The sequence below is a fragment of the Lathamus discolor genome, chromosome 6 (assembly GCF_037157495.1).
Source record: "Lathamus discolor isolate bLatDis1 chromosome 6, bLatDis1.hap1, whole genome shotgun sequence".
NCBI classification, from domain to species: domain Eukaryota; kingdom Metazoa; phylum Chordata; class Aves; order Psittaciformes; family Psittacidae; genus Lathamus; species Lathamus discolor.
The window spans coordinates 56,447,065-56,463,726 of NC_088889.1; the positions used below are offsets into that span (position 1 = coordinate 56,447,065).

Genomic DNA, 16,662 nt, shown 5'->3' on the forward strand with positions numbered 1-16,662 from the left:
GGAACTACACTACATGCAAAAGTAAGTCAAATACAAAAAGATCTATCATCATTTCTTCTGAACACATGCTGATGCGATCATTTAGGCCATTCATATTTTGAGCAGGACTGATGTGCTGTGGGACTCCTCTATCAAGTAATGAGAATTTGCTTCTTCAGAAGATGAGTCAAGAAATGTAAATCTATGAAGAATAGATATGGTCTTGCTAATTATTTTCCCCAGCAGAAGTCTGGGGCTTTGTCACTGACTTATTTAACAAATCCTCTTAACATCTGTCCAGCAGACTGTGGACTTTATTAGCAGAAAAAAGACCCACCAGATTTAGAGCCTGCTGGGTGCATCTTCATCTTCACAGCTGTGGATTAACTCAGACTTTCCAGAAGAGGACAACCATATGGGATAATTGGTGTCATTGGGTAGCTAAAAAAAATATGAAGAAAAAAATGTCATCCAAATACAATTCACTGTTTTTACAGCCACAATTCCTAGTCTGTTTAAGAAATAAGAAAGGCAGCATTACACTAAAAAAAGAAAATCTATTCATATCTGTGTGGGAACCTAATCAGGCTCTTGTTTCCAATGACGATGGCTCCACAGTCACACCAGGTCTGCGACAAGAATGCTCCTTTTGTGTGCCGATAATGTGGAAGCGATAAAATTTCCTATAAGAGACATATGTGTTTACATCATGAGATGTGTTATTTGACAAAACGCTTTGTTCTCTGCATATTTTCCACGCAGAGTTTCATGCTGGGTTGTTTTGCTGGAAAGCTTTGATTAGCTAGAATTAGTTGCTGAAGTAAAATAGACACTTTTGTTTTATGAGTCCTCTTGCTGAGCTGTAAATTATAGTAAAATATATAAGGAGTGACAGAAAGAAGTGCTGATTTGAACCCCTGACCCATGATCAGCATAAAAACATAAGATAACTCTTTCAAAGGACTACTGAGAACCATAAATATTCCATGGTCCACTTAAAGTTAGGCTCTTTTAATAAAATAAAGCTGTTATTTTGTAGTACTACAACAATACAGGCTGCAGTATCTAAAATGTGTAGAGATTCTTTTATTTTCGATATGGGTTGGCCATTATCCACAGCAGGGCAGTAGAAGCAATGAAAGTGATTTTTCTTTTTCTGAACCAGTACAATGAATCTGCAGCCAGTAAAAGGAGCTGGAAGTGGCAGACACTCAGTGGTGAAATTAGGTATCTGTTTCTTTGCAGCTTGAGAGAGAAGCAAAACAGGCAGGAGACAGGAATTGAATGAAATTTAGGGCCACATAAAAATTTCCCTTGACAATATATAGAATAGCAAGTGACAGACATTGAAATTACTGATGTTGATAGTTCAAAAAACCCTAAAGTGGGTGCATATGAATAACTGGTAAAATCATTCTTTGAGCTGAGAAAGAGCTTTTTTCAGCAGATGCACAACTGAACATATAGGAAAGACTGAAGTCGTCTAACTCTGTCTGTGACTATAAAATGTATTATTTGTATATTCACAAATACACTTAGTTTGCTTGCACATGTTGGGCTTCAGTAAATCTGAAAGTACATTAACCAACAAGTGTGTAAATAATCACTGCAACGATCTTTGTTATTATGATATTAGTTATGATAATTCATTAGCTGCCTGTTTGCATTACATCTTAATGCCTGTTGCAAAAGTGTTTGGTAAGCTATTAAGAAGTAGAGGCCATTCATGCTCTCTAACAATGAGTTAGTAAGGTGATATATGGGTGTTAAAAATCTGAATGTTATGTCCACTATGGCTAGATTAGGCATGTATAAACAGGGGAAAGAAAGAAATTAGTCTGTTAAAAGGAAACGATGTACATAGACTATGATACATGGATTCTATGGAGAAAAAGAAGTACTTGCAGTGTATTGTTATTTGTTATTTATCATATTTCTGAATGAAACACTTTTACCTAATCATTACTCCAACTTCACACAGCTGTACTTGATTAACACCATTTCAGAAATACCCATATAAAGCCAAATAGTTCTCAGTTTTATCAGTTATTTAGCATAAACCTGTGCGTCAAGTTGATGTTGCATGCTTGTTGGCTCTTAAATAGTAAGATACTATTATCTGTATGGTGGCACATGCTAAAATGAGAGAAGGATCTGGCCCACAGCACTAGCAGAGCTGTAAAACTCACCTTAATTTCATTTGTTAACATGTTTCTTAGAAAAAAATGAGAAAATGCTACTGAGACATCCAAAGTTTGTCAAAACAAATCTATAAAATTGTCCTGGGTTCAGCTGTAACATTTCTCTCCTTCTTAGTAGCTGGTGCAGTGCTGTGTTTTCGACTTTAGTCTGGGAACAATGCGGATAACACACCAGTATTTTAGTTGTTGCTAAGTAATGCTTACCCTGATCAAGGACTTTTTAGTCTCTCATGCTCTGCCAATAAGGAGGGGCACAAGAAGGCATGAGGAAGCAGAAACAGGACACCTGACCTGAACTAGCCAAAGAGGCATTCCATACCACAGCACGTCATGCCCAGTATATAAACTGGGGGGAGTTACCCAGAAGGCCCAGATTGCTGCTCGGGCCGGACTGGGTAATCGGTCAGTGGGGGGTGAGCAATTGTGTTGTGCATCACTTGTATTTATTGTTTTTTTCCCTTTCCCCTTTTAGTTTTATATTCTCTCCCCCTTTTTTCCCCCTTATCACTATTATTATTGGTGGTAGCAGCAGTGGTTTGTGTTACACCTTAGTTACTGGACTGCTCTTATCTCAACCCATGGGAGTTACATTCTTTCAATTCTCCTCCCCATCCTGCTGGGAGCAGGGTGGGGAAGGTGAGGGGAAGTGAGCGAGTGGCTGCGTTGTTCTGAGTTACTGGCTGGGCTTAAACCATGACAAAAATACACTGTTTTAACAGGTAGCACCTGCACAAATATATTGTAAAACAAAAGGAAACATACACTTTTTGCATTAGAGTCAAGATGTTATAATAAAGGGATCTTGTTTTCATCAGAAAAACTTTGATTTTTTCCAAGTATAAATTTTTTAATTCTAATAAGTGATGCTTTCATGGGTACGTCCATTTTCTTTAACAATGTTATATGCACCTTTTCTTCTTTTTCTTTTCCTCCTCTTTTTCTTTTGTGTGGAGAGCACTGCTAGGACACAGATGCTGAGCTGTGGAAGGTGTTTTTCTGGTGATGGCATCTGGCTTCTTGGCAGACTCTGCAGGCAGTAGCTGCCTTCAAGTTGCCCCTGGGTTTGTCACATGGTTAAGCTGCTGATGAGTTACTTAGGCTGTCTTGCATTTCTGGATGTTGTTTTCTGTTAATCTACCTCTCACTCTAAGGATCTTAATTAAAACCATTTTAAAACAAAGAGGAAAAAAATATATATACACATAAGCCAGTAACACCATTTCTTACCTTGGTGCATAGTAGAGGTCTCAACTGCAGTGCTAGTCACAGAATGTATTTGGTACAAGACATGCTAATACAAAAAAAGGCATTTTTAAACAAAAATAGGGAGAAATAAGTACAATTAATTTTATTTTAGAAACAGTTCTTGCACCTAGATTAAGATGTGTGTGAAATTGTTGAGTAGAGTATTTATGCTTCTGCACTGCCTTTTGGAAAGGTTACCTTGCCTGAACTGCTGAAGGCTACACCAGTGACATTGGGCTCAGGCCAGCACTTAACCTTTGTTTTCATAGTTATTATCTATGACACCCAAAACATGGGTTTTAGTGCTAATCCATTTTTCATCTGAACACAAGAAAAACATTTTCAGAGACTCTGTTTCCTTTAGTCTGTTTGACATCAAGCTGATTTTAAGCACTTCTACGCCAATAATAAAAAATCATAAGCAGTCCCACGGAAGATGGTATTTTTTGTTTTGAGTAGCTTCTTTTCAGAAATCTGCTCTGGAAATAGTAAAGATGTTGCTGGGTTTGGTGAGCTTGTAAAAACCCTTTGTGATCAGACAGTTCCAAGTAGTATTATTTCATGTTATATACTCGGAAGGAAAATTCTGGAATTATAGCTTTGAAACACTACATACTAAATATACTATGGAAAAAAATAACTGCATTACCTCTTGTAGTGCAGGATTTCAACAGCACTTGCAGTCACTCCTTAGAGTTTTTCATCTTTAGAAACCAAATTGCTCATTGTCTAAATAGCTGAACTTTCATCTCTATAAATAAGATTTCAGCTTTGCACAATTCATTTAAAATGCTGACAAATAAGGATTCTCACTTGATTCTCAGTAGTTTCATTGTTCAGTTTCATTTACTGTAGCAAATGTATTTGTTGAAGATGTAACATAAGACTTACATTTTCAGTAATGGAAGACTTCAGAATTAACTAGGGCCCAAAAATTCAGCTTTTTTTTTTTTTTATATATATATATAAAAGAAAAAATAAATAAATTCTGGCACCTTTGGAGAAATGGTATACAAATACAAAAAATGGAGAATGTCTTTCAATTTTGGTCATAAATCTTTTATTACAACAAAGAAAAATGGTAAATGGTTCTAGAGCACATTCCTTCTTTCTCCTTGAATCAAGCCGCCTCCTACTGAATTTCTTTGTGGGGCATCTTCCAAGTACGTGCATAGCAATTCATCATGCTAGACCAGCCCTCATCACCTGCACTCTGATTATCTGCTATGCTGACTATTGAAACCACTCTCTTATTTCCGTATTTCACATATGGCTTTGCAGTAGTTTCTTGAGAATTCTGCTGCAAATAATGGCACCTGAATTATATCCCCACCTCTGTAACCAAATTCTCCCTCACCAGCACAGTCAGCTGAAATGTCTGTAGTCCTTGCATTTTTGTTCTCATATATTCAAGTGTATCTTCTCCCTTTGTTTCCTCCCTGGGCTCACATATCTAAAGAAACAGCCTCCCTCCTATGCAGCAGTTGATCACTTCCTCTTTATTGAAATATCTTCTCTAAACAAACTTTTTGCATAGGCCTGTCACTGACAAGCCACTGGCAAGAAGGTTATGATTATCATAATTCTGTGTTAGGCGGTGAAAAAGCCTGTCACAAAATTAACAAGCTGTTGTCAGACCAAACCTCCCTTAACTGTGTTAAGGCCTATTTTATTTTCCTCACCATGTGTTACTTCTTTAACATTCAGTTCTCCAAATTCTTCACCTTTATTCATTCATTTAGACACGGATGCTGGAGCCTAAGAGCTAAGTATCAGTATTCCTTTTGGGAAAAAAGAAAAGAAACACATGGTGCACAGAAAGCTTTGCTCTGTGCTCATTTACTGTGCTCAATCTCATTCAGCAGTGCACGTGTCTAAGAATGTTCCAGGCCTGTGTGCAAGTGAAAAGTCATAAGGGGAAGGGACCTGAGCTAAAGGAAGAGTTTCGGTTATTGAAAGCTAGTTGAAAAAATTAGTTGGAAAACAAATGGTGAAACCTGAGAGAAGTGTATGAGCTTAGGGCCTTTGTCTTCCGGCAAGGCATGAATGAACACTGACAGTGACGGCAGTTATCCTGCTGTATTGTGAAAATACCTAACAAAGACATTGTGAAACTTAGATTGCATTAAGAAAGGTTTTAACATTTGGATTAGTCAAGATTCTCTATTATTAGTTCACAGGTTTGGGGGGGAATTTTGTATTATGGATAATACTTTTTATGAAAAGAGTGAAATGGAAATAATTCATTAAATGCTATAGAAAATGAAATCACCACCACCCCAATTACTAATTTTTTTTAGTTATTCAGTTCTTGGATGTTAGCTCTAAGCTATAGCAAGTGGTCAGTATGAATTCTGCTGTTTCCAGGTAAAAAATCAGTTTGTACTTGTGCTGTGCTGTACACGTGGTAAGTATAGCACTTTCCCACTCTTCTCTAATTTTTTTTTAGGTAGATGAGTATCATGCTGACTCATAGTGACCTCCAACTTTCAGAAATTCCCCTCAGATTTTTAGTTGATTACAGCTGGAACAGAGTTTCAGTAACAAGTGCTTAAGTCCATATGCTTGTAAATTCATAGGTGCCTAAATGTGAGACTTCACTTGCCATTGCTGTAAGCGAGACAGCATTTCAAAATCCCACTCTTCAGTGTCAGATCATGACACTAGAAGAAACCTGGCTCTGAAAACTGTAAAACTATATCCTTGTTCACATACCTTAAGTGAACTGGTTTCCAAAATTCTTAACTGTTCAGGAGCATTCAGCAGTTCAAAATCAGGACTAATATTTAGATGCTGGGCATTGGATTGTAAGAATCTTGCTTAGTGACCTTTTAAAAAAATGAAAACCAGGCTATACATTTTTTAAGGCTTCTTAGAACAATCATGGATACTTGATGGTTTTGAATATCTAATTTGTAATCAAGAGCTTTCTGATTCAGTGGCTGGCATAAACATTGTGAAATGCTCTTCTATTTATGCGCTAGACATACATTGAAAAGAAGGTATGTTTCAGTGTTTGAGGTAGGTTAATTTTTTTAGTCCCTACTCAATAGTGAGTAGGTTAGAATTTCAGTTGAAAAAATTTTCATTGAAACTTTTGCTTTTGAGTATTAGCAATCAACATTCATTCAGTGTTTGGGCTTTTTCCCTTCCTTAATCTTACAAATAAAAGCTTTGCGACCTGACCATCTAAATGTGAGCTCCTAAATTGTCATTTTGAGCCACAGCAGTGGTATTTTCAAAAATACCAATTTTACCTCTGCAAAGTTGGCATGTACATATTTTCTCAGACTGGCTAACTCCCCATGCAAACTGGTATTTAAAAGAAGTTACAGAGCTTCACAGCCCACATTGCAGTGATTCTAGTGCTGGTACAAATTCTTGCAAGACTTGCACCTGTTTCTGAAGCAGCTTTGTTTTAAGCAAACAAGAAAGTTAATTACTGTTACCTATTTTTACATTTGCTTTTATGCTGTAAAACAAATTTATAGAAATGCCAGGCTAATGCCAGTTCTGTGACTTTGAAGTAACTCAGTGATGAATTGTACACACACACACACACACACATAGAAATGACAAAATTTCTTTTATTTTCTGTCTCCCTTTAGAGCTATTTCTTCCTCACACTACTTGCAGTACAGCCTGGGGAAGGAGTGGTTTATAACATAAATTAAACATACTGGGGAGGGAGTAGTTTATAATTCTAATTTTATTCTGCTTTTAATGTTTGCATTTCCAGAATCAAACAGTTTCCTAGGTAGTCACTGTAACAGCCTGCTTTTCTTGTTGCTGTCCCTGTGACCCTTAAAGTGCTGTGGGCGTTTCAGTTGCCAGTCCTGCTGGGACTCAGGTATCAGTTCACTCGTGAGCCCTATTCTGGCCAGCATCTGTGACTCTCTCTTTGTGTTGATCTTGAGATGCCTGGCCAGGATACAGCTGCACAGTGGACTGCAGCTTTTAGAGATGATAAACACACCTTGTATGCACATGCTGAGTGTCAGTGCTGGCAGCCAAGGAGCTGAGGGGCAGGCACTGAGGAGAGGCAGCCGGGGGGTGCCCGGTGCCAGACCCATCCAGTTCTAGCTGGTTCCTCAGCAGCCCCACCACAGGCACCTCGCGAGGAGCAAGGGAAGAGCGGGAAGAACAGCCCTGCTGGCTAAGCCAGGTGGAGCGGGAGGAGGTGAAGGAGTCAGCAATGAAGGAGTGAAGTTGAGCCTGGTGAAATGGTGGGCATGGGGAGTTTTAGTTTTTGCCGTCCAACTCCACTGTAATTGGCAACAAATTAATTTTCCCCAAGCCAGGTCTGTTTTGCCTGTGACGGTAACTGGTAAGCAATCTCCCTGTCTTTACCTCAACCCATGAGCTTTTCCATCTGATTTGGTTCTCCGTCCTGTTGAGGCAGCATGCTGGGTAACTGGCAGCCAGCCTAGGTCAGCCCACCACACTGTGCTTCATTGACTATGGCAGGGGACTTAGAACTAGATGGTCTTAAGGTCATTTCTAACCCTAAACATTCTATGATTCTACGATCTACTTTTCTCTAAGAAGGACTGAATATTTTGACAGAATACTTCGTACCCCACTTTTTTTTCTTTTTTTTTTGCCCTGGTGGCTTACCAGAGAAGGAAATCCTTTTGAACTTTAGTTGATAAACCTGGGTTTGTTTTCACACAGAATTCCTTTTCTGCCTTGAAAATGCAGTGCACGCTCTATTGAGTGCTAAAGTTTTAGTCTACTTTCAGTAAAGTATAAGTAATCTGCCCCAGATAGTTCAAGTAGATGCTAAACAGGTTACTAAATAAAAATAATAAAAAAAAAAGTTATAAAAAACAAGAATAAGTGTTTTTAATAGACAAGGTACAGAACACTGAGAAAGCCATTATAATCTTTGGGTTTTGTCTTTAAATTGTATTCAAGTTTATTGTATCTTCTTTTTTGTAGTACCGTGCCTGATTATTTCTGAGCTGAGAATGAGCAGGCTTTTGGAAGTTTGTGAAATGTGCTTCTTGCTCTCATATAAGCAGGGCATCCTATTAAGCAAGCATAGATTTACATGAAAAATATGCTAAAAGGGTTTAGATCCCACTAGGAGGGGAAAAAAAACCTAAACCAAACACTTATTATTGTGTACTTACGATTGCTTAATTTTCATTCTTCAGGACATCACTTGAAATGAATTTTTTGTATTTTAAATTTTTTCTCATTTTCTGGCACAGGAAAATATAGTACCTTAGCCAAAATATTTAAACACCATTGATTTCAAAATAGTAGTCTGTGAATCTTTTGTAGCCTCTATGTGATATTGAAAAGGGGTGGCAGGAAACAAACAAACAAACAAACAAGCAAGAGTTTTAATTTGTCACCCAGATTTCTAACTCCCTCTCCTGCTCACATTTGTCTAGCCACTGAGTCACTGAGCTTACAGCATTGTGTAACTTTCATTTCTGTGGAGGCTTGTTATATTAGAGAAGTTGTTCCAAAAAAAGCAACAATTATGACATAAGCACATCTGGTTCTTGCAAATTATTCTTTATTAAGCTTTCATTTAATTACATGTGCTGAAAGGTCTGCTTTTGATTACTGTAATTTTTTTTATTTGTCCATCTGAATGATAGTGATGTTGGAAATTACATACAACCCACCTGGCTTTTTTTCTCACTAATAAGGCAAAGTTTATATAGATCTATGTGTAGAAGAGGGATTAGGATCTTCCCTGTTTATGGTAGAAGAATTATTGCTGATGGTAATTCAAGGTGAGGGTTTAAATTTGGTCGCTGTAAGGAAATTAAACCTATTTGGTTTTGTTCAGTAAACACTTTAGATTGCTAAGTAGACTTTATTTTAATATACAAGTCTTTTATTATATTTCAACTTTTGAAAAGTTTGCAGGAAATTTTAATGCCCTACATTCCTCATTAGCACTTACAGAAGTTATAACAATCACTGTACACAGAGACGGAGACGTACCTTCTTGCCTATTTTAAATTTTATTACTATCTAGAGAAGATGCGCCACTGGCTTTTAGTAGCAAATGATACCTGTGTCAGGCCATTGTAGAGATTCTGAAATTGGTGTGTATTCTTTGGCTAAGAGCAGAAAAATCTGAAGCATTGTTATTTCTGACAGGGGTTTATACCCCCTTTTCATAGATAGCCTTATAATTTTGCCAGTTTTGTTTTCAATATTCAGGCACAGTGTAACCTTTTGCTCATTGCCATGACCATGGCAAGAAGGGGTAAAAAATACAAACCAAACATCAGCTGAAAGTCAAACTAGAAAGATATTGGTGTTTGGTAGGTTTCTTCTTGGGATTTTTTTTTTTCCCCTGCTTTTTTTTTTTTTTTTTTTTTTTTTAATAACAAGAAAGGAAAATCCACAAAAAAGAAAATGCTGGAAATTATCTATAATTCCTTTAAGAGAAGAAACAGCAGAGCAACAAAAATTATGTACATTTGCAGCCTCTCTTTTTAGGAATTTTGCAGGAATACATTATATATTTTCTTGTCTTCCAGCAACTGTATGCAGCTCAGCTGGCAAGCATGCAAGTTTCTCCTGGAGCCAAAATGCCATCTACTCCACAGCCACCAAATACAACAGGAGCACTCTCACCCACTGGGATGAAAAATGAAAAGAGAGGGACCAGCCCGGTAACTCAAGTTAAGGTATTTTTCAGTAAAGGGAAAAGTCGGTGTCTGAAAAAGGTAGTGAAATTAAATTGTCTATTTAATTGGTTTACTGTTGGAAGTTGAACCACATGAAAGTTCTTCAATATTCAAATAAAATGTTCAGTTTTAGTGCTGTATTATCAGCATAGAGAAGGGAAAGCGTTCACTTCTTGCTTCCAAAAATAACAGGCATCCCTCTTCCTACCACAGGCAGAATACAGATTCATCAGTAAAATGTGATATTGTCAAGATTTCAGTCTGTAATCTTGTAATATATGTGCATGAATGGCGTCCATTTCATGAATTGTTTCACACCGAACTTCTGAGTATCTTAAAATGCGGTGCTAGCTCATATTGTTAGGGCAAGAGAGAGACTGTAGATCTTCTAATTATTTTACAAATCTCTGACTTCATTAATTCTACAATTTTGGAAAAGGCCATACACAAAAATAAGATTTAAGTCAGGAGTCCAGGGAAAACTGTGTCACTGCAGATTGATTTGACTTTTGCTGATTTCACACAGCTGCTGACAACCGGGCTGCTCCTTGTTGGTTTTGCGCCATTGCTGAATGCTTGTGCCTGCTTATTCTCACTTGCTTGGAACCAGGCAGCTACAACATGGCATTTGCCAGCAGCTTGAAATGAACATCGTACACCCCTTGAAATCTGTGGTGCAGCTAGGACCTCTGGGTGGAACTGCCTGGCTGTTACTGCTGTGTTCTCCTGTCGTTGGTCTGAATTTCATGTGACTCGATACCCTCAGAAACAATTTACTTCAAACTGTAAACAAAATCAACATTCAGATGTTTTACCAGTTTGAATGATAGCACTACAAATGCAGAACTATTGAAATAGGTGTAAAAAAGACATATAGTGACTTTGTGGAGAGAGAGAATGTGGTATTTTGCTTGCTGCTAACACCTTACAGGCACACAGTCCTTAGCCTCAAATCAGCCTGGGAAGATTTTACTCACTTGAGGTGATTTGGGGTTTATATATATATATATATATATATATATATATATATATATTTTTTTTTTTTACATGAGACTAAAATATCATTCGTTTTTTCATTATCATCAATCATTGTGGTAAAGTGGGGGTGAGTGAGTATTTCTGCCTGGGCTGATAAATTTCCATGACACTTTTTTGCTAGGCTGAGAGTACTAATAAATAAAAACTATTCCATTATGTCCAGATCTAACATTTATTTAGCAAAGCACTCACTTTACTTAACTGTAGATGTGTATTAGTCTAATATTTTACCTCTTGTAATCCAGTGCCAGGCTTGAGAGCAGTCAGTGAAATTTACCACATATGCAGAGTTTGTTATGGTCAATACAGAAGCCACCAAAAGCAAAGCCCAACTGTTTCAGCAAAGATGCCATAGTATAGTGATACCTAACACCACTGATTTATGGTATTGAGAATATACTACTGACTACTTTAATGTGAAAAAGTAATTTCATAAGTGAGTGAGCCAGATGGACCTACACCAAACCAAACCTTTACAATATGAGTAAAATTTTCCCTGGTTAAATCCAAGCTCATATCTCCTTGAACCAAGACCAATACCATTTCAGCTTTTTGGCCAGCTGAGTCCTATTACAGAATTGACCACATGCAAATTCTTGGGGGTTTCCCTACATAATTTCACTTGAATGGACTTGCATATATGTTAATAAAAAAGAACCCTTTTTATCCTATTGTATTGAGCACACTATTGCATTGACAATATTAAAAATAAAATACAAGTGCTTTGTGTGGACAGATATCAATGGCTAATGAAGAAATTAATTATTATTATAAAAGCACTACCTATATGCTGCCTTTGACAATTGTTACCTTCATAAGAAATGACAGTTTTGATAGTCATGCATTGCTTCCTCTATATTTCCACGCACCTTCTATATTTTCTCTCTTTTAAATAGCTATTTGTATAAACTACATGTATTATTTATACAACTAACGGAATTCTTTTACAGGAGTCAGATCTTTCAAAAAGTAATGATAGGGGCTTTTTAAGTCAGTGACCAGAATGTTTTCCAGCTTTTCAGTTGTCTTGCATAAATGAGGATGTGGTCTATGAAGTACAAACAAACAGGTTCTGGCGGAGTATTTTTTCACATGATCATATCAGTACTAGGCAGAAAATTATTTAGAAATTGAACATGGTGGCATAGATTCATATATGTTAGAATTCAGACAGAATTCAGTCTGGCAAACTTTATAGTCTGAAAGGGGCTATGAACTCTCACAGAAATTTATTGAAGCCACTTTGTATCCATGCAAGGAAACGGCTTGCGTGTAAACATAGCCAAAAAGCACAATGAACTATGTCCCTTATACCTCTGTGCTTCTGCTTTCACTTGAACTCTGAACAGGTGTGGACATTCATGCACACTGCAAGGTCAGGATGAATAAAAATGTCATGCAGTTTTATGGAAACAGTTTAACACTGAAGATATGATGGCATTATAAATACCCGTTTGTTACACTTTCCTGTTTAATGCATTGTGTATGATCAGATGTAGTTTGCTAAATCATCGCCTGACAGTAAGGAGAGTAGAAAGGATGAGATAACATAGTGTATTATTTGTATTATGATGTATTTCTAAGCTTTGAAGTGATCAGCGCCGCGCTGTAAAATATGGACGATATTCTCTTATATCCAGCATAATTCTGCTTTCGGCATATTTTAAATGAGGGATCTGTCTTAGTGGGCTCTTTAATTACAGAAAATCACTGTTTTGCTATTTTCCAAATGCTCTGTCTTGTTTAACATATTAAGCAAAAGGAACAAGCTCAAAGAATGGGAAGAAGGTTATATTGTGAATATCTATCCTGATCAAAGAAATTAATTGCTTGAATAAGTCTTTTAAAAATTAAGATATTTCTTAGATGGGCTTATTCTGTGATAGCACTGAAATGAGATATATGTCAGGGAGAATTTCTTCCATAATTACACGTGAAAAGTATAGAAAGATATGAAAGTGCTGATACTAGATTTACATACTCTTGAAAAATGTTCCATGTCTTTATGCAGATAAACATATAGACACAGTACAGGTTGAATGCAGCAGAAGTAACTACAGAATATAGAAATAATTACAGAAGTATCAAACAAGAAGCAAAATAGCATTTATGTGAAAAAAACACATTGATTTTACATAAATTGTCAAAAATATATGACATATTTTAATTATAAAATGTAAAATATAAAAAAATAGTAGAAAAGAAAATATATTCTGAAATGTGCAAAGTATGTATTTGTTACTTAGTAAGTCAAGGAATTTGAATTCAGTTAAATTCTTCTGTTATGGGGAAACAGCATAGATTATTTTACTAAACAAAACCCTGCATTCAAAATAAGATACACGGAATGTGTAAGTTTGCAGCAGCATTAAGTGTGGGAGAAAGAACTGTCAGGATTTCAGGATGATTCTTTCATAGAAGTACTTCTGATTCCTTAGTTTTTAATACATTTAAAAATAAGCTACATAAATTATTTTCACAGTGCCAGGAACTTTTCAAATAAAACCAATGCAAAAACATTACTGAGGTGCTGGAACTTTTAAATAATTCTTTGTAAATGCCCTAGGTTAATTTAGATCTCTGAAAACACATTAGGAAATTAAGCTGTAATGTGAGCTAATTCAAATTTTAATTTGGCAAAAGGAACAATCCAGCCACATAGTTAATGTAAATAGAGGCATAACACAGAGAAATTAATGAGATTTCCTTTCGTTGAATCTTAAAGGAGGCAGATAATTAGCTTCTTTTGTTATTATTGTGGGATAATGTGGTATTGTCTTTGAGGTGTAAAGTAACTACTGCTTTTAAAATGATGTGTTCGTTTGTCTTTTCCTAATAATTATTTACATTAAACTCTCATAGGATGAAGCAGCCCAGCCACTGAATCTTTCAGCCCGACCGAAAACAGCTGAACCTGTCAAATCCCCAACATCTCCAACACAGAACCTCTTCACAGCTAGTAAAAGCAGCCCAGTGACAGTGATGAACAAGAGTGGCATCCCTAGCCCACTCAGTGGATCTCTGGGAAGAGGATCTTCTTTAGGTAACTAATCTGTCCTGGGGAAAGGAGAAAACTGGCAAGTGTTCTACATGAAATCTCAGCTTGAGCATACTTCTGAATTATGTAGATATCTGAGTCTACATTTCCATTTAAAATGAGAAAAAAAGAATTCCAGAAAAACTTTTCAAAGAACTCTTGAATGCCAAGGTTGTACAAGAGAAGACAAAATAATGCAGAAGTGATGTGCATCTACAAGAAATACAGCCAGTAAATGTAAAACATAAGAAATACTCATACAATTCATAGAATCATAGAATTATAGAATGGATAGTGTTAAAAAGGACCTTAAAATCATCTGGTTCCAGCCCCCCTGCGATGGGCAGGGACACCTTCCACTAGACGTTGCTCAATGCCCTGTCCAACCTGGCCTTGAACCCTGCCATGGATGGAGCATTCACAACTTCCTTGGGCAGCCTATTCCAGTGCCTCACTACTCTCACAGTAAAGAATATATGCACATAAGTAAATAGAGATGCATATATAAAACACGTAAAAGAGATTTGTATGAATATCTTCCCCAAAAACATCAACTGGGTGCATACATGCGAAGTTAACTTTTGAATTTTGACCTCTGGATTAAATAAAAAAAAAAAATAATAATCTTTGCATGCACATAGAGCCTGCCTAGATACTAGACATGCACACATAATGGCTCATGTGATTAGTGCAACAGCGTAACATACCTTAAAATAAATAAGTTTTCAAGCACTTTGTTGAATCAGGGTTAGAGAACATTCAGTACCTCCATGGTTTATAGTAAACCAGACGCCAGGCAAGAAGGTAACTCCAAATGTGGTTTTCAGCTATTTTGCCCAAATACAGGGGATATATATACCCAGAATAGCAATCGAAAAGAAATCTAATTCTCTGTATTCTGGGAATTAAGTTAATCTTAGAAAGACCATATGCTGAATATATATATATTTATTTATGTGTATATATATATATTTAACAAAGATAGAAAGGCCAGCTTATTATTTGGGTTTTTTTATTATTGTTCATGTTTTTATTATTTGTTCACCCATCTCTCAAAATTTTGTTAATTCATATGGTTGCAAATAGGGAATTTTTGACTTATGTTCAAGATTCTTCAATTAATAAACAATGCTAATTAAGTAATGAAATAAAAAATTGATCTGAAACAATTTATGAAGACTATCTTAACCAGTCAAGAAACAGAATCAAGAGCTGCAAAATGTAGATAATCAGCCCTAAAGTTCAAATAGTGTATTTTAACAGTAACTAAATGCTTGCTACAGACCACTTATTCACAATCTGTATCTCAAGTGTACTTGTAAAATATATAGAAACACTTGTGAATAATGAACAGATATGTTAAATACATACATTAAATGTATCAAAAGTATGATTTGTTCCATTCCTAAAACACTTGGGAACTTCGTAATCCCTGAAAGATAACTTCTTCAGCTAGCTAGATATTCTACCTGTCAATTTATTTGCAGCTATCACTGCACTAACATTATAAAATGGTATACCAGTTTGAAGTCATAGACCATTCCAGAAAAATGGCTAGAGAAGATATGCCAAAAATCATCAAGCAACTTAGTAGTTTGTGCTCCATTTTTACTATAAATTGATATGATTGGGAGTCTAGGTCTCATTAAAAGTCACACAAATATGGTTCCCAACTTACTTAGGCTCCAGAATGAAACTTAGATGCTGAATCTGTTCACAGCATTGGAAATTTTACCAAGCAAGGACAATGCTTGTTCCCTAATATGTTGCTTTTATTTTGGAGAGGGGCACCTCACTCAGACAGAAAACATCACAGTTCCATCTAAAACATCATGGTTTGCATCTCTACTCATCTAGACCACAGTATTAAGTCAACCGTTTGGTTCCCAGGATAAAACATGACAAACCATTAATTTTAACCTTTTTTCTTTTAAAAGAATTCAAGGTCCTCTGAGGTTGAATTTGCTATATTTTACTCAGCTGAACTTCAATGAAGTCATAAGAGTATCAAACTTATCTTTAAAGGAGAATTCCAAGTCTTAGCCTGTTTGTTTGTGTGTGTTTGTTTTTATAGTGGACTGTTAGTAAGTACAAAAATCTAATAAATTCAGAGCTTTTATAGAAGACATTTTTCTTGTCAGGCAAATGCACAGGTCAGGCACAAACTTTGATTGCTCAGAATTTCCTGGCTAGAATGTATACACATAAAGCTATCTATCTATGTGCAGTATAGAGGATACTTCCATGTATGAAAAGTTGAAGTTCATCAGAGCAACACAAAACAGTCACCAGCTAATTGCTGTCTTCTGTTCCCAAATCAGAAACTATATGAGATACTCATCTTTACCTATAGCATGCATTTTAAGATGCAACAGGAATATTTTGTGTGAGTCTGACACATGTTTAGAAGTTTCTCTTTCTGTCCACAGTGATGGAAAGAGAAACATTTTTTTTCTACTTATTTAGGGCTTTAGACTCACGTTAGGGTAATAACAAGCTC

The 16,662-nt window shown here is 36.3% G+C and overlaps 1 protein-coding gene across 6 annotated transcripts in view; it reads left to right on the top strand.

Annotated features, from left to right (window-relative positions):
• SOX6 (SRY-box transcription factor 6) overlaps positions 1–16,662 on the top strand; it is a 322,923-nt gene that overhangs the window by 242,431 nt on the left and 63,830 nt on the right. For all 6 annotated transcript variants that reach the window (XM_065682941.1, XM_065682940.1, XM_065682945.1 and 3 more), the window contains exons 9-10: positions 9,938–10,087; positions 13,988–14,168. In XM_065682941.1, coding sequence (XP_065539013.1) covers positions 9,938–10,087; positions 13,988–14,168 — 331 coding nt within the window. The remainder of the gene's footprint in view (positions 1–9,937; positions 10,088–13,987; positions 14,169–16,662) is intronic.